The sequence below is a fragment of the Centruroides sculpturatus genome, unplaced genomic scaffold, assembly GCF_000671375.1.
Source record: "Centruroides sculpturatus isolate CEXI.00-Female unplaced genomic scaffold, Cexi_2.0 scaffold41, whole genome shotgun sequence".
NCBI lineage: Eukaryota > Metazoa > Arthropoda > Arachnida > Scorpiones > Buthidae > Centruroides > Centruroides sculpturatus.
Window position 1 is genome coordinate 1,387,096 of NW_019384983.1, and position 19,228 is coordinate 1,406,323.

The window sequence follows — 19,228 nt, forward strand, 5'->3', positions numbered from 1 at the left end:
ATGCGAATGTTAATGTTAACAACTATGTTAATTGTTAATGAAACAAATGGAAATTTAAATAAAGGAAGAGAATATTTAAATTAATAACATGAATGTTATTAATTTAAATATTCATCATATTAAAATTAATTTTCATATACAGATACGTATATATTGTATTTATATACTAAATAAGAAAAATTACTTTAAATTAATTTTATTTTAATTTGCAAATTCTATTTTATGACAATGTTAAAATATAACTTTGCACAAAGACACCTGTTATCTAAGGAGTGGCTTGATTTGAATAAAATTAAAAAATATATATATAAAATATTTTAATGGATTTTTTACTCCTATCAACTATACAAAACTGTCATAAACTGACATACCAGTAAATTCTCATGGGTTGGATTAGGTTATGAATTTACTTGCATCAGTATTGATAGGGGTGGCTAAATATCTTTAGCACACAGCTGGCTAACAGTCCAAAACTGGCCCTGCTATGGTCCTTGGTGACTCTCACTTCAGACAAGGTCCCATGGGTGTTCAATATAAGAGAGATCTGAAGAGGCCAACAGCCAGGAAAGGATGTGAATTCCATTCAGGTTAGTGAGAGTTTGCCATGTGATGTGTTTGGGCATTGTCTTGCTGGAACACTGTGTCAGGTGTGGCCTGCACCTGTGGCCAAAACCATAAGTCCCACAATTTGTTGAAGTACTGGTCTGCTGTCAGAGTACCAGAAATGTGCACTGGGGCTGTCACTGATTGTGATGCCTCCCCAAAACATGATGCCCAGTGTGGGCTAGTGTAACACTTAGCGAAAAGGCCAGGCATGTAGCTTTCTCCAGAATACCACCATAGCAATCATTCTTCCATAGAAAAAAATGGGATTCATTCATAAATATCCAATGCCATTCAGTGGTCCAGTTGCAATGATGACAACACCATGCCAGGCTTACAGCCCTGTGTCAAGCTTAACTGCCAGCCCTATTGCTGGTTGCCATGTGTGCAGCCCAATTTCATACAACCTATTGCAAATGGTTTGCATGGACATTGATGAACCTGATGATGGAGACAGGTGGCATCAGATGTTTTGTGCCGTGGCAAACAGGTCCCAATGGTTTATTTGGCAAATCTACTGGTCTGTGCACTCTGTTGTGCATTGGCAATCCCTCTTTGGCATGTTCACAGATGTTCCTGTGTCCATCATATTACACATTGCTGGATGATACTCATGTTGTGCATAACATGCATGACAACTGCACACATTGACAAACCAAGGTTGCACAGCTCCAGGATACAATCTATTTCCCCAGCCATTAACTGGTGGTATTCAGCTCACTATTGTCTCTGAGGCATTTGCTATGTTTCTTTGGCAGCTGCAAACTGTCACTGATAGCATTTATTGTCCAAGATGGATTCTGGCCTTTATAGCCCAAAACTGGGTACCCCACAACCTGATGCATATGCAAACTTAATCACTTACACATCTGTCTCCTCTACTAGTCCTGCAATTTGCATCTGGCTATGTGCATTCCTTCATGGTGTTGAAATTTCACTTTTGAGGAGTGTATAATGAAAAGTAAGTTATTAAATATAAAGAAAAAAATTTAATAAAATATTTTCATAAAAAATAATTACTTACCATACTAAAGTTATACATTGTAATGTTTTTCCCAATCCCATCTCATCACTGTAAATAGTATGATGTAATATTAATTATAAAATTGATATATTTTCAACATATTTAAAAATTACAATCTCTTACGCAAGAATAGCACCAAGACCACCATAATCTCTAAATCCTAAAATGCATTCATACAGAAAAATTACTCCTTCTTTCTGATGAGGTCGAAGTACAGCAGTCAATTTTGGATCAATGATAACATCAGTTGTAGGAAGTTGTTTTTTGTTATATAACCACTTAGTTAAATAATTACATAAATTAATACATCATCTTAAAATCTTTCATATTATCTTGTTTAAAAATTAAAAAATCTTTACCTGATGACTATTACTTGGATGCGGCATGATGAATTTATCAACAGTGTTTGCATATAAAGAATTTATTGGCTTCATACATTTATTATTTTTAATATAATTCTTAACAGGTAATACAAATGATTTAGCAGAACCTAAATAACAAGCAAAAAATTTATTATTTTATAATTCGAAAAAATTTGTTATATATGTACAGTACAAGTACATATATAAAATTTAGAAAAACTTTATATTTACAATATCAAATCAACAGTCTATTAAGTTTAATTTGATCAATTAGTTGATTAGTGAAGCACAATCATAAAATATAATAAATGGTTTATTATAATAAGGTCAACCACTGCCGTATGCAATCGGTATATATAACAGCTATATTAATAATAAATTACCAAACAATTTGACCCGAGAGGAAGGTGATATGCACCATCTCGTAATATATTTTAATAATTATAATTTGTATGGTAATTTATTATTAATATAACCATTACACAGCCTGATGGCACACAGCAATAGTTGGCTTTATTATAATGAATGGTTTATTAATTTTTTTTAATCAAAATTGTAAAAATACAATCAAATTTCAAATTAATATTTTTATTACTTAGCTGTTTAACTAGAAAAATTTCAACAGATTTGAAATAATTATTCACAAATGTATAAAATGATGAAGATTTAGAAAATAACAATTTTACAAAATTTTTTAAAATAAACAAAATATTAAGAACATTTTCTCAATGTAATTTCATAAATATTTTGACATGCTATTATTTCACTCACCTAAATATTGATAATTGCTAATACAGTAAATCATTTTTAATCCAAATTATTGTATACGATTTCGGATTAGTGAAAAGTTTGGTTTAGCAAGGTTGTATACAAAGAATAGAAAATTAAGATTACAAATACATATATTTTAAAAATATTTTGTACATATTTGGTACATATTTTTACATTAAAATGTGTAGTACATTCTAATTTTACAAATTTGTCATGTTTAAAAAAAATAATCTATTATTTCCTTTTATTTTTGGCTAGAATATTTAACAGAAAATTGAAAAAAAAATTGATTTGGATTAGTGAGAGTGCATTATATAAAATGATAAAATTGTTTGAAATCAGTTATTTTCTATTTAAACTTTTAATAATGTTTTAATGAAATATTCATATTTTTTACAACATTTAAAATGAGAAGTCATGCAAAGACTGTCTTATAAAAGTCTAAAGAGAAAACCAGCTTTAATTGATAATTGAAATAAACTGCAGTTTGATATTACATTAATTAAATAAGATAAATTTGCTTATGTTTAAGAAAGAAAATGTATTTCCATCTTTTTCACACTATTATTATATCTCATTTGTTCTTCATGTAATTAGTAATATAAATTAATAAATTAATGTTAAGAATTTTGTTTTTATAATCAAGTATTAATTAAATTATAGATGTTTATATTTATAAACATCTATACAATATGTTTTTGGTCACTGCTCAATAATTACATCAATTCAAATAAGTTTTGCTAGTAATGAATGTTTAAACTCCTAACATTTAAAATGCTTTCAAGATATTATTATAATACAGCATTACAAAAAAAATTTACCGTATATAAAGAAAAGTAGGAAAATAAGCCACTGGATATTATCTATTTTGTGGCATTGCATTATTTTTCTAACTTGTTATTACTTAATAAAACATTTAATAAAATTACTTCTTTAATTCTACAAAGAATAGGATCTTATTTATTTCTTAATATTTAGTCAATTAACTAGTGATTAGAGAGAGAGAGAAAAATATTTTAAGTGATTGTTGTGAGGTCTGTGTGATAATTGTCACATCCTGATATCAAAACGTTCAGCAAAAGGACAGAAATTCCACTGGAAGGAAAATTTTTATGAGCCAGAATGGGGTTACACATGTGGATGTGTACGTGTTTATATTTGATTTGAAAATAGTAGATTCAGGTTATTTAATAGGACTGTTTATCAAGAGAGAGCAAGACTCTTCCATGATCAGTGGACTTCTTTTGACAAGTTTGAAAGTTTGATGAAAGTTCTTAAATTTTGATTCACCAAGTTTGATCTACCACACAGAGTTTGTTGGACAAAGATGAAAGTTCCAGATCTACAGAGTAGAGAGGAGGAATCGTTCTCTTCAAAGAGGTTGTTCTCACAAGCATACACTATTTGATGAGCATAAGACAAATTGGCAGTGACAAGGAATACAGCAACAGCACAGGATTAATCCAAGGAGCAGGATAAGTCAGATAAGAATGGACAATGAACAAAATTTTATAAAATTTTTTCCTTGATTGTTCATCATGATTGGTCTCAATTTCAGATTGCCCTGTTTCCATGAGTAATTTGAAACTGGGTCTGCAAGAAAGGTCAATATTGACATTTAACTTGACACAAAATTCTGATCCCAACCAGAGATATTTACTGATCTTGGGACTTACATTGTATAAATCAAAACTTGTGTACCTCTCTGACAGTTATTATTTCAAGGTGTCAGTTATCCAAAATTCCAATGGCAAACAATTTATAAAAAGATAAATTGTTTTTCATTTCAAATTCAGTTTTGGAGAGAGATGAGGATTCAGACCTTGTCATCTGGGACCTCAGACTGTTTTAAGGTTTTATGATGATCTTCTAATATATTATGAAATTTATTGTTTCTGTGAATCACTATTTATTAAAACAGAAATGAATTTCTGTTTTAATAAATAGTGATGCTATTCAGGAAAATGTTATAAATTTAAAATTAATTTTAAAGACTAGGTTTAAAAAGTTTAAATACCGTAGTTCCTTGATTCTAAGTTGCATTGTGAGTTTGTAGAATCAAACTCATGGAGAATGGTTTTTTAAATACAGTAAATTTTTCTGAAATAAATAATTATAACAACTAATTATGCATATATAATAGGAAATCCATTCAGACTGCCTTCACTGATCCAACCACAGCATTTTGTGTCATTTATGACACTTTTCTACAATTTTGAAATTTATGTAATAACAACTGTGTAAACAATATTAGTTTTATACATGTTCAATAACTATAAATAATAAAAATTTTATGAAGAATAATTGATGGTAAGACAAAAGAAAATGTAATATAAAATAATGTAGTAGGACAAATTAATAATAAATATATGATAATTAAATTAAACTGACTATTATATTCTTTGAAGTTCTGTATGTCAAATATTGATACTTCATAACAAAATATTTTACTTTTTTTGAAACTTTAAATTTTTGCCAGAAAAATGGCACGGTTGTCAGAGAAGAATTCTACTTTGCTGTCTGCTTCTCAAAAATTTCATGTCACTGAGTGAGTGAGTGAGTCAGTCAGTCAGTCAGTCAGTCACTCAGAGAAGAAATGTAGCTTTATAACATAAATAATGTCCATTTGTTCAACCATGCAAACAGATTTTGAAACTGAATAATGCTATTGTTAGTAGTAACAAATCAAAACATATCTGGCTCTATAAAATCTACATCTCATGGTGAAAAACATAAGTAAAAATATTTATGAAAAAGTCTTATATATTAAGTTATCATCAATTTTATTTATTCAAATAGAAAAAGAAATTCAGTTTTTAAATTTCACATTATAGAAAAACATCAGATTAAAATTTTATGTCATTTTAAGTTGTATAATTTGAAATGTTCCCAAATAAATAAAAAGTATCTGAATATTTTATTTTTTGATTTTGTTTATCTGTATGGAATATATTATAAAACACTTAAAAATTCATAAATGTTATTTATTTCCATTGAAAAAGTACATAGTAAAAATAAAAATTATTATTTATTGATATAAATTTTACTGATTACAAATACAGTTAAATAAAACAGAGTTGAAAATTTAAAATTACATACATTGTGATTTTGATAAATGGCTTGTTTCAATTTCTTTATTCTTTCCCAAGAAGCATTTTCCAGATGTAAAATCACCTTCATTTAATTTGTTTTGAATCTAAAATGTTAAAATATATTACTTAATTTAAAAATTTTCTATAGTTTTATATTAATTATAATATTTATTATAATTTCATTAAATATTTAACCATGTTATCCTTAAATTATAGTTAAAGTTTCTTAATACAAATAAAAAAGTTCTTTTGATTTGCACAAATATTTAATAATTTAAACTGATCAAATCCACTGTAATATATTGTATATCTACTATTTACATAGATCATTGACAGAAACTAGGGATAACAATAAATGCAGTAATGTACAATGTCTTCTTCATAAGAATCATAAAATCAAAAGCTTACCTGCTATGCAAAAGACAATAAATAATAAAAATTTGTATAATACTGTAATACTGTACAATTTATACAACTGTATGATATATAGTAATAAAAATATAAATGCAAACAAACAATTTATGAAAAAATCTGCAAATATTAAGAGAGGTTGCAGCCAAAGTTTTTATCTCTAAAATGTGAACGTCGAACGTTGAGTGCTGCCATCCTGTAAGCTAAAAGTTTGATAAATGATGTTTGGAATGTCAAGCATGATTCCAATGATGTTCCAAACGCCATGGTCAAACTTCTAGGCTTACGTGATGGTGGTGCTCAATGTTCGACATCCATGTTTTAGAGATGAAAACTTAGGCGGCAACCTCTCTATAGTTTTAATATAAATGTCTACAATACTTATTATTTTCACATCAAAGAGTTGTTATAAATTTGTCATAACATACTTGCAATCTACAATCTAATCACATATTTCATATACCTGAATAATTTTGATATTTAACAAAATTTTAATCAGCTTTAATTGATAATTGAAATAAACTGCAGTTTGATATTANGTAAATTTTTCTGAAATAAATAATTATAACTAATTATGCATATATAATAGGAAATCAATTCAGACTGCCTTCACTGATCCAACCACAGCATTTTGTATCATTTATGACACTTTTCTACTATGTTGAAATTTTATGTAATAATAATTGTGTAAACAATATTAGTTTTATACATGTTCAATAACTATAAATAATAAAAATTTTATGAAGAATAATTGATGGTAAGACAAAAGAAAATGTAATATAAAATAATGTAGTAGGACAAATTAATAATAAATATATGATAATTAAATTAAACTGACTATTATATTCTTAGAAGTTCTGTATGTCAAATATTGATACTTCATAATCGTTGTGATAAATGCAGGGTGTGAGAGTGGAGTAAAGTGAACCAGCAACTGCTTGGTTTGAACACAGAGTTTAATCTTAGCTGTATATACTACACATACCAAAAAAATGAAGGGGGATGTGGTATAAATTACAATAATGTAGTTATATAAACAAAAGTCTAGACATAATCTGGAATGTCCCTAGGAGAGTGTCATGATACTCTCATCAACAATAACAAAATATTTTACTTTTTTTGAAACTTTAAATTTTTGCCAGAAAAATGGCACGGTTGTCAGAGAAGAATTCTACTTTGCTGTCTGCTTCTGAAAAATTTCATGTCACTGCGTGAGTGAGTGAGTCAGTCAGTATTCACTCAGAGAAGCAATTTATAACATGAATAATGTCCATTTGTTCAACCATGCAAACTACAGATTTTGAAACTGAATAATGCTATTGTTAGTAGTAACAAATCAAAACATATCTGGCTCTATAAAATCTACATCTCATGGTGAAAAATTAAAGTAAAAATATTTATGAAAAAGTCTTATATATTAAGTTCTCATCAATTTTATGTATTCAAATAAAAAAAGGAGTTTAGTTTTTAAATTTCACATTATAGAAAAACATCAGATTAAAATTTTATGTCATTTTAAGTTGTATAATTTGAAATGTTCCCAAATAAATAAAAAGTATCTGAATATTTTATTTTTTTTGATTTTGTTTATCTGTATGGAATATATTATAAAACACTTTAAAATTCATAAATGTTATTTATTTCCATTGAAAAAGTACATAGCAAAAATAAAAATTATTATTTATAAATTTTACTGATTACAAATACAGTTAAATAAAACATAGTTGAAAATTTAAAATTACATACATTGTGATTTTGATAAATGGCTAGTTTCAATTTCTTTATTCTTTCCCAAAAAGCATTTTCCAGATGTAAAATCACCTTCATTTAATTTGTTTTGAATCTAAAATGTTAAAATATATTACTTACTTTAAAAATTTTCTATAGTTTTATATTAATTATAATATTTATTATAATTTCATTAAATATTTAACCATGTTATCCTTAAATTATAGTTAAAGTTTCTTAATACAAATAAAAAAGTTCTTTTGATTTGCACAAATATTTAATAATTTAAACTGATCAAATCCACTGTAATATATTGTATATCTACTATTTACATAGATCATTGACAGAAACTAGGGATAACAATAAATGCAGTAATGTACAATGTCTTCTTCATAAGAATCATAAAATCAAAAGCTTACCTGCTATGCAAAAGACAATAAATAATAAAAATTTGTATAATACTGTAATACTGTACAATTTATACAACTGTATGATATATAGTAATAAAAATATAAATGCAAACAAACAATTTATGAAAAAATCTGCAAATATTAAGAGAGGTTGCAGCCAAAGTTTTTATCTCTAAAATGTGAACGTCGAACGTTGAGTGCTGCCATCCTGTAAGCTAAAAGTTTGATAAATGATGTTTGGAATGTCAAGCATGATTCCAATGATGTTCCAAACGCCATGGTCAAACTTCTAGGCTTACGTGATGGTGGTGCTCAATGTTCGACATCCATGTTTTAGAGATGAAAACTTAGGCGGCAACCTCTCTATAGTTTTAATATAAATGTCTACAATACTTATTATTTTCACATCAAAGAGTTGTTATAAATTTGTCATAACATACTTGCAATCTACAATCTAATCACATATTTCATATACCTGAATAATTTTGATATTTAACAAAATTTTAATTTGTTATTTTACAACATATAAATAATGAATGTATTAAAACAAAAGAAAAAATATACGATTTATTTAAATGGCAGAAATGATTAATGACTATGAATATCCAAAAATAAATCATATTCTTTAAATATGTAAAAACACAGAGAAATAAAAAAATTTTTTTATTATGTATTTTCCATTATAAAACTTTTTAATTATTTACAAATATACAGAAGTTTAAATATCTTGTCATTGATCATTTATTTCTCACTCTATTTTAAACAGAACAGCTAGTTAAAATTGTTAATAAAAGATTAAAATGAAAATGTTTTATTATGTGATAAAAATATTTACGAGGTGTGTCCTGAAAGTAAGTACCATTTCGTTCTACTGCCACCGCAGCGGTAGTATTGCAGTTCAGCGCCTGCGCACACGTGTCTCTGGTTGATTGTCAGTCCAGTGACGCCATTAGAGCCGGATTGTGTTGTTTTTCCACATGTTAGTGAGCATTTAAAATGTTTAAAACGATTGCCGATCCCACCGACTGTGAAGTGCGTTCTGTAATACGGTTTTTGAACGCAAAGAATGTTAAGCCAGTTGAAATTCATCGTCAACTTGTAGAGATTTATGGTGAAAATGTAATGAGTGATGGAATGGTGAGAAAGTGGGTTCGACAATTCAATGCTGGATGCACAAATGTTCATGACAAAGCACAGAGTGGCCGGCCTTCTGTTGTCAATGATGGTTTGGTTGCAAAAGTGAATGAGAAAATTCTTGAAAACAGATGGTTCACAATAAGATTGCTTTGTGATGAGTTTCCACAAATTTCAAAAACTGTTTTGCATGAGATTGTCACAAATTGCTTAAATTATTGCAAATTGTGTTCCCGTTGGGTTCCCAAAATGCTTACAGATATCCACAAAACAAAGCGACTTGGAAGTGCTTTGACATTTCTTACCCAATACAGTGAAGAGGGTAAAGATTTTCTAAACAAAATTGTTACCGGTGATGAAACTTGGGTTTGTCATGTCACTCCAGAATCAAAACAACAGTCGATGGAGTGGAGTCACCCATGGTCCCCCACAAGACACAAATTCAAAACAACGTTGTCAGCACGAAAAATCATGTGCACTGTGTTCTGGGACAGACAGGGCGTTCTGCTTGTTGAGTTCCTTCCCAGAGGTAAAACCATTAATACGGAACGATACTGTGAAACATTGCGAAAACTTCGCTGTGCAATTCAAAACAAAAGACGTGGAAATCTCAGTAAAGGCATTGTGTTGCTTCACGACAACACATGTCCCCATACTGCTGGTGTCACTCAAAACCTTATTCAACAATTCGGTTGGGAGCAGTTCAATCACCCACCATACAGCCCCAACCTCGCACCTGCAGACTACCATTTGTTCTTGAACTTGAAACGTGATTTTGGAGGAAGGTGCTTTGCCAGCAATGAACACGCAACAACCAATGTTCAACAGTGGCTGTCTTCACTGGCGGCATCTTTCTTTGAAGAGGATATAGACAAGTTGGTTTCCCAATATGACAAATGTCTGAACAATGGTGGTAACTATGTAGAAAAATAGTTTCTGACATGCTCTTTCATGTAAAAATAAATTTTGTTTTGAAAAAAATTTTTTATGTGAGTTTTTCCAAAATGGTACTTACTTTCCGGATACGCCTCGTATATAATTTTATAAAAATCAAATTTATTAACACATGAATTTTCTTGAATATTGATTTATGAATTTATGTATACACAGATAGTCAAAAAGTTTCCAGAGTTGCCCTCCAGACAGTGAAGGAGAAATAAAATTGTGTGAATGTCATTGCGAGGGGAAGATTATAATGTCTGTCTGCAGCTACAATTGGTCCAGATATGTTTCAACATGTGTGGATTACTGTTCTGTTTGATTTCAACATGTGTTTTTTTCAATTTGAACAATGTGTGAAGTAAGCTTTATGTGCTAATTGGGAAAATTTGCTTCAGATGCAATTTTGGAATCTGTAGATGTGATAATTCCTAGAAAATAATGGTGTCTGAATCAGTTCCATACTGAAATCTGCAATTTATGATTGATTTCATGGTTTAAAAAAAGACAAGAAGCATTAGAGGATGATAAGCTTAGCAGGAGACTGCCCACATACAGAAATGAAGAAATGATTGGCAAGGTATGACAGCTAATTAGTTTTGATCCACAAATGACTATCGTGGAGTTGGAACAAGTGGCAGAGAGGTAGTTTCTACACTATGATAATGAATAACATCACTCAACGATTGTTATGCAGTATAATAATTTCTCACTAACAAAACACTTGTTGTTATTGCATCCAATCATTCTAATCACCAGATGTTGCTCTGAATGACTTTTGTCTATTTCTTACCCTGAAAATAGGTCTCAAGGGAGTGCATTTTGAAAACTTGGAAGACATCAAATCAAATCAAGCAATGGCTGAACTCCTGAATATTCCAAAAGAAGCCTTCCAGTGATACTTCCAACAATGGCAGGATCAAGTGGGCAAGTGTGTGTGTGTGTGTGTGTGTGTGCGCTGAAGGGTCCTACTTTGAAGGTGATGAGTATTTGTTTCCATATGTCATATCATCACAGTGCTATATCACAAATCTGAAAACTTTTTGACTGTCCATGTATATTTTATACATATATTTGTAATAAGCTNAATATTTTATTATGTGATAAAAATATTTATATAATTTTATAAAAATCAAATTCATTAACACATGAATTTGCTTGGATATTGATTTATGTATTTATGTGTACATAGATAGTCAAAAAGTTTCCAGAGTTGCCCTCCAGACAGTAAAGGAGAAATAAAATTGTATGAATGTCATTGCGAGGGAAAGATTATAATGTCTGTTTGAAGCTACAACTGGTCCAGATATGTTTCAGCATGTGTGGATTACTGTTCTGTTTCATTTAAACATGTGTGTTTTTCAATTTGAACAATGTGTGAAATAAGTTTTATGTGCTAATTGGGAAAATTTGTTTCAGATGTTATCAATCCTGCAACAAGTTTATGGTGATACTGCATCAAAAAAAATTTGCAATTTATCAATGATTTATCCTTATGCTTCCATTCTGTTTTTTTGTTTTTAAATTTTGATATATTTGATGATTTGGTTCAGACATTGTTATTTTCTAGGAATTATCATAACAGCAAACTCCAAAAATATTAGCCAATCGACAACTTTATTTTACCCAAAATAAAGTTGGTAAAATAAAGTTGTTGATTGGCTAATATTTTTAGAATCTGTAGATGTGATAATTCCTAGAAAATAATAGTGTCTGAACCAGTTACATATTGAAATCTGCAATTTATGATAGATTTCATGGTTTAAGAAAAGACAGGAAACATTGGAGGATGATGAGCCTAGCAGGAGACTGTCCACATACAGAAATGAAGAAATGATTGCCAAAGTATGACAGCTAATTAGTTTTGATCCACAAATGATTATCATGGAGTTGGAACAAGTGGCAAAGAGGTAGTTTCTGCACTATGATAATGCATAACATCACTCATCAATTGTTATGCAGTATAGTAATTTCTCACTAACAAAACATTTGTTGTCATTGCATCCAATCATTCTAATCACCAGATGTTGCTCTGAATGACTTTTGGCTGTTCCTTACCCTGAAAATAGGTCTCAAGGGAATGCATTTTGGAAGACATCAAATCAAATCAAATGCAATGACTGAATTCCTGAACATTCCAAAAGAAGAAGCCTTCCAGTGGTACTTTCAACAATGGCAGGATCAAGTGGGCAAATGTATGTGTGCTAAAGGTGATGAGTACTTGTTTCCATATGTCATATCATCACAGTGCTATATCACAAATCTGAAAACTTTTTGACTGTCCATGTATATTTTATACATATATNAGAAATAAAAAAATTTTTTTATTATGTATTTTCCATTATAAAACTTTTTAATTATTTACAAATATACAGAAGTTTAAATATCTTGTCATTGATCATTTATTTCTCACTCTATTTTAAACAGAACAGCTAGTTAAAATTGTTAATAAAAGATTAAAATGAAAATGTTTTATTATGTGATAAAAATATTTACGAGGTGTGTCCTGAAAGTAAGTACCATTTCGTTCTACTGCCACCGCAGCGGTAGTATTGCAGTTCAGCGCCTGCGCACACGTGTCTCTGGTTGATTGTCAGTCCAGTGACGCCATTAGAGCCGGATTGTGTTGTTTTTCCACATGTTAGTGAGCATTTAAAATGTTTAAAACGATTGCCGATCCCACCGACTGTGAAGTGCGTTCTGTAATACGGTTTTTGAATGCAAAGAATGTTAAGCCAGTTGAAATTCATCATCAACTTGTAGAGATTTATGGTGAAAATGTAATGAGTGATGGAATGGTGAGAAAATGGGTTTGACAATTCAATGCTGGACGCCCCAATGCTCACGATGAAGCACAGAGTGGCCGGCCTTCTGTTGTCAATGATGGTTTGGTTGCAAAAGTGAATGAGAAAATTCTTGAAAACAGATGGTTCACAATAAGATTGCTTTGTGNTGCAAAAGACAATAAATAATAAAAAATTGTATAATAATACTGTACAATTTATACAACTGTATGATATATAGTAATAAAAATATAAATGCAAAATAACAATTTATGAAAAAATCTACAAATATTAAGAGAGGTTACGGCCAAAGTTTTCACCTCTAAAATGTGAACGTCGGATGTTGAGCGCCGCCATCCTGTAAGCTAGAAGTTTGATAAATGATGTTTGGAATGTCAAGCATGATTCCAATGATGTTCCAAATGCCATAGTCAAACTTCTAGGCTTACAGGATGGTGATGCTCAATGTTCGACATCCATGTTTTAGAGATGAAAACTTAGGCGGCAACCTCTCTATAGTTTTAATATAAACATTTACAATAATTATTATTTTCACATCAAAAAATTGTTATAAATTTGTCATAACATAGTTGCAATCTACAATCTAATCACATATTTCGTATACAGTGGAACCTCGGTATACGACCTTAATCTGTTCCTGATGTTTGGATTTATACCGAATAGGACATATACCAAACCAACCTTTCCCATAAGAAGTAATCTAAAAATGATTAATCCGTTCTCACATTAAAAAAAAAAAAAATGGCTGGCTTTAAACACTTCGCTTTCCTGCTTGATTTTTCATCAGATCAGCATGTATCTTTTTAGCTTTCTCACAAATAATTACTTCTGATATGCTGTCGCCAGCACACTGTTTTTCAGTTATCCAAAGCAAAAGCATTTTCTCAACATGATCTAATGTCTTCGATCTCTGTTTAGAAATTGATTTAACCCCTTTTGCAACGTTAACAGATTTAATAATGTCTTTATTTTTCACGATCGTCGATATCGTCATTCTCGGAATACAGTATGCAACAGTTAAAATCTCGAACACGCATGCCACCTTTATATTTCTCAACAATCTCTTTTTTCAGTTCCATTGTGATTCTAGTCATTTTTTTTTTTTTTCTGTTGCCCTTTTGCAATTCATGATTAATAAAAATAATAAAATGTTACTTACAAATTAAAATCAGAAGAAATTTAACAAAGTTATAAACCGTAGCACCNGAGGGGAAGATTATAATGTCTGTCTGCAGCTACAATTGGTCCAGATATGTTTCAACATGTGTGGATTACTGTTCTGTTTGATTTCAACATGTGTTTTTTTCAATTTGAACAATGTGTGAAGTAAGCTTTATGTGCTAATTGGGAAAATTTGCTTCAGATGCAATTTTGGAATCTGTAGATGTGATAATTCCTAGAAAATAATGGTGTCTGAATCAGTTCCATACTGAAATCTGCAATTTATGATTGATTTCATGGTTTAAAAAAAGACAAGAAGCATTAGAGGATGATAAGCTTAGCAGGAGACTGCCCACATACAGAAATGAAGAAATGATTGGCAAGGTATGACAGCTAATTAGTTTTGATCCACAAATGACTATCGTGGAGTTGGAACAAGTGGCAGAGAGGTAGTTTCTACACTATGATAATGAATAACATCACTCAACGATTGTTATGCAGTATAATAATTTCTCACTAACAAAACACTTGTTGTTATTGCATCCAATCATTCTAATCACCAGATGTTGCTCTGAATGACTTTTGTCTATTTCTTACCCTGAAAATAGGTCTCAAGGGAGTGCATTTTGAAAACTTGGAAGACATCAAATCAAATCAAGCAATGGCTGAACTCCTGAATATTCCAAAAGAAGCCTTCCAGTGATACTTCCAACAATGGCAGGATCAAGTGGGCAAGTGTGTGTGTGTGTGTGTGTGTGTGCGCTGAAGGGTCCTACTTTGAAGGTGATGAGTATTTGTTTCCATATGTCATATCATCACAGTGCTATATCACAAATCTGAAAACTTTTTGACTGTCCATGTATATTTTATACATATATTTGTAATAAGCTAAATATTATAAAATTATAAATATGATAAAACTTACTTCACATTCTTTATTGCCAACAATAATAATCTGTCCTTCATTGAGGCATTTTGTTTCTTGTATTTTAAATCCTGATCTTTTTGCAATTCTATTTTTATAATAATAAACAAAGATTAATAAAATAAAAATATATTCAAATTTTTATCCATACAGAAGCCTATTAAATATAGAAGTTAAATTATTAAATGTGTTTAAAAAAAATTAATATAAAATGTATTTCAGAAATGTTTGGCTGCATTTCACAAGATTAAAGAAGGAGAAAAATCCAAATAAAAAGTTCAGAGATGTTTTTTTGATCTGAAGCTTAATTAGTAAATTACTAAGAATCAAAGCATAGTGACTTCATTTCCATTTTTTAAGTCTATGTAATATATCCTATGTAATATAACCTAAATAAAACAGAAATACAACACAGTCTCATATCACCAATTTTGATAACATCTTTTGTAGAAAAAGATATTGTACTTATAGTAAAAAATATAAATATTGTACTTGAGAACCAAATAGATTTTTAATACATATTATCAATAAAAACCTTAAGCTTAAAAAACAGACAATAGTGTAAAGTTTTGAATTTTTTATTGGAGTTTTCCATTTAAAAAGATTATTGAAATGACATTTATAATACTTCAGGAATATAATGAAAATATGATTACGAATAAAAGTGGCCAATTTATTTCTTGGGAAACTAAAGCAATTTAAATTTAAAATTGCAGAAATTTTAATTTATTTAAAAATAGACATGAAATTTTGTGTCTGAAAATTATTTTAGAAAAGTATATTGATAAATAGTTTCCTACAACTTAAGAAAACTTAAAAGTTTGATTTCTAATGTTAACAGCTTCTGAAATAGTTTGTTATATCTTAGGTCATTAGTACATTCTTTAAATGATCTTGTATTTTGGTTATTATTTACTAATAATTATATTTTACTTATAACAAAAAAAATATTTTACATTTTTCCTATAGATTAAATATAATTCACTGAAAAATATTTTATTGAGTTCAGTTATATGAAAGCCATCACCTTCTCTGAAATTTTGCTGATTTTATTAGGGGATAACTAAAATGCAAATAGACTGTAAATTACATCATAAAACACAAATATTTCTTATCAAATTATGAAAAAAAGCGTATTAATTATATATTGAAGTCATATCAATATCTTATGAAACCATTCATTATATTAGAGAGAGTTCAATATGGATCTATTTGTAAGTGAATAATTTTTTTACATATATGAAATCACCTCATAAAATAAGTAACTAAAAAAACCAAAAGCTGCAGAACCCTAAATATAAACTTTATATAGTTAGCATTGTTAACTAGAGCAAACACTAGAGCAGTGTTTTTCAACCGGTGGTCCGGTCTGTGAAAATTTTCTGCCGGTCCCCGAGAAATTAACATTGTTTTTTTGTAAAATTTGAAATCCTATAAAATGGAAAAGAAGAAAAGCAAACTGCAAAGCCTTCTAAGCTTTTTAAATAATGGCAATAATCAAGAGGAAAACAGTGATGCTTCTGAAAATGTGCCAAGTACTAATGCCTCAAATTCAGAACAAGCAAAGAAAAAGTCGTAAGTCGATACTTTGGAATGTGTAATACCACCTAAAAAGTCAAAAGGAAATTTTGTTAGACATTATAGTAAGAAGTATTTAAAGTTTGATTTTACTTTAGCACCAGGCAGTGAACTATTGCCACAACCTTTATGTGTAGTGTGCTCCAAAATTTTGTCAAATGATGCCATGAAACCATCCAAACTTGCTCATCATTTGAATTTGAAGCATAAAGATTTTATTGATAAGCCCATAGACTTTTTTGAAAGATTATGTGACCAAATTAAAACACAAAAAAGTGTAATAAAAACGATATTGACTAGCAACAAGTAATTACTTTGAGCGTCATACTTAGAAGCTCTCTGTATAGCTAAAGCTAAAAAGCCATTTATGATTGGTGAGGAGTTAGTAAAACTTTGCATCTTAGATGTCATACAAGAAATTTTGAGACCTCAATCCATTAAAAAACTGGAGGTTATATCCATGTCAGATAATACCATTCAAAGAAGAATTGTTGATCTGGCAACAGATATCGAAATTCAAGTTGCAGAAGGGATAAAGAAATCTAGATATTTTGCAATTCAGCTTAATGAGTCTATTCATATGAGTAACCACACTATCCTTTGCTTTGTGAGGTATAGTGAAGAGGAAGTCTTAGGGGAAGAACTTCTTTGTTGCCTTGATTTACCTGAAAGAATTACTAGTTCTGAGATATTTAGTGCTCTTAATAATTATATTCAAGCACAAGGTTTAGACTGGAAAAAATGCGTGGGAGTGTGTACGGATAGTGCTGCGAGTATGGTTGGACATCGCTCTAAGTAGTTGTAAAAATACAGGAAGTTGCACACCCAGAAATATTGTCAACTCACTGCATAATCCATCGAGAGTATTTAGCTGCAAAGAAGTTTTCTGCTGAACTGAACACAGTGATAAATGATGTAGTAAAGATTGTTAATGAAATTTGTAGTCTAGTTGTGAATTCTAGGCTGTTCACAATATTGTGTGAGAATATGTGAGACCCACACCACCAACATCTTCTCCATGTTGAAGTGAGGTGTTTATCAAGAGGAAGAGTTCTTTCATGCCTTGTTGAATTAAGAGAAGAGGTAACAAAATTTTTATGCACCCAAAAATCCAATTTAATAGAATCTTTGTTAAATGAAGAATGAATGGCTAAACTTGCATATATGGCAGACATATTTAATCTTCTTAATGATCTTAACATTTCACTTCAGGGATCCTGTACAATGAGAAATAAAATGGATATGTTCAAAAAGAAACTGAATCTTTGGGATAGTTGATTACATAAGAACGATGTAGAAATGTTCCCAATTTTAAGTGAATTTTTAACTACAGCTGATGTCAAACAAAGTAATATCAAAATAATTAGTGAACATTTAAGGGCATTAGTTGAAAACTTTAATAACTATTTCCCTGAAAGTGAGAATTCTCATAAGGGCAACCTTTGGATTAATAATTCTTTCCTGGAAGATGTCCAGTCATGTGCACTTGATTTTCACGATAAAGAAAAGCTGATAGAATTATCTACTGATGTCACTCTAGTTTTGAGGCATAAAACGATGTCACTGCCTCAATTTTGGATATCACTTAAAAAAGAATATCCAACATTGAGTGATAAAGCAATTGAATTATTAAATGTTTTTTTGACTTCTTATTTGTGCAAGAAGACTTTTTCTGTTATGTCAATAATAAAAACCAAGCAGAGAAATCAAATGGATATAAATGCTGAACTTTGTCTCTTAGAAACAAAACTGCAACCACAAATAACTTATTTTGCTAACAAAGAAGCAACAGCAGACAGGACACTAGTAATGTCATATAAAATTGTATTTGTATTCAATTAGTTAATAAAATTATTATTTAGGTTTATGTTTTTGTTTTAGTCTTGATAGTTTGCTGGTCTGTAACATACGAGGTCTGTTCAAAAAGTATCGGACCTTTTTTTTCCCACGTAAACCAATGATGCGCGAGAGGCCTCCTTCGGTGGAGTTGTGGAGGGGACAGTCATGCACAGCCCTGAATTTTTTCCCGCCTGCAGGAAGCGTCAGTCGTTGGCAATCGGCCTATGAGTGAGGTCATGTAGTGCGCTCTCGTTGGATTCCACTAAGCTGGAAAATGACTGAACAACGTGAGCAGCGATATTACATCAAATTTTGCCAAAAACCTTGGCGATACCAAGCGTAAACCATTTGCAAGATTCAGCAGGCTTTCGGGGACGATCCTCGAGGCCAAAAAAAGTGCGGCAGGTCCGCAGCAATATCAAAGGTCATGTTGACAGTTTTTTCGAC

At 30.1% G+C, this 19,228-nt stretch overlaps 1 protein-coding gene and 1 pseudogene across 2 annotated transcripts in view; one reads left to right on the forward strand and one right to left on the reverse strand.

Annotated features, from left to right (window-relative positions):
* Window positions 1-15,453, reverse strand: part of LOC111632866 (DNA repair and recombination protein RAD54B-like) — a 29,534-nt gene extending 14,081 nt beyond the window's left edge. For both annotated transcript variants that reach the window (XM_023377393.1, XM_023377394.1), the window contains exons 1-5: window positions 15,365-15,453; window positions 5,860-5,956; window positions 1,987-2,117; window positions 1,751-1,905; window positions 1,628-1,675 (exon numbers count right to left, since the gene is read on the reverse strand). In XM_023377393.1, the coding sequence (XP_023233161.1) occupies window positions 1,628-1,675; window positions 1,751-1,905; window positions 1,987-2,061 (278 nt within the window). In that variant the 5' untranslated portion in view covers window positions 2,062-2,117; window positions 5,860-5,956; window positions 15,365-15,453. The remainder of the gene's footprint in view (window positions 1-1,627; window positions 1,676-1,750; window positions 1,906-1,986; window positions 2,118-5,859; window positions 5,957-15,364) is intronic.
* Window positions 15,454-16,802: 1,349 nt separating this feature from the next.
* Window positions 16,803-18,817, forward strand: LOC111632844 (annotated as a pseudogene).
* The last annotated feature ends 411 nt before the right edge of the window (window positions 18,818-19,228 follow it).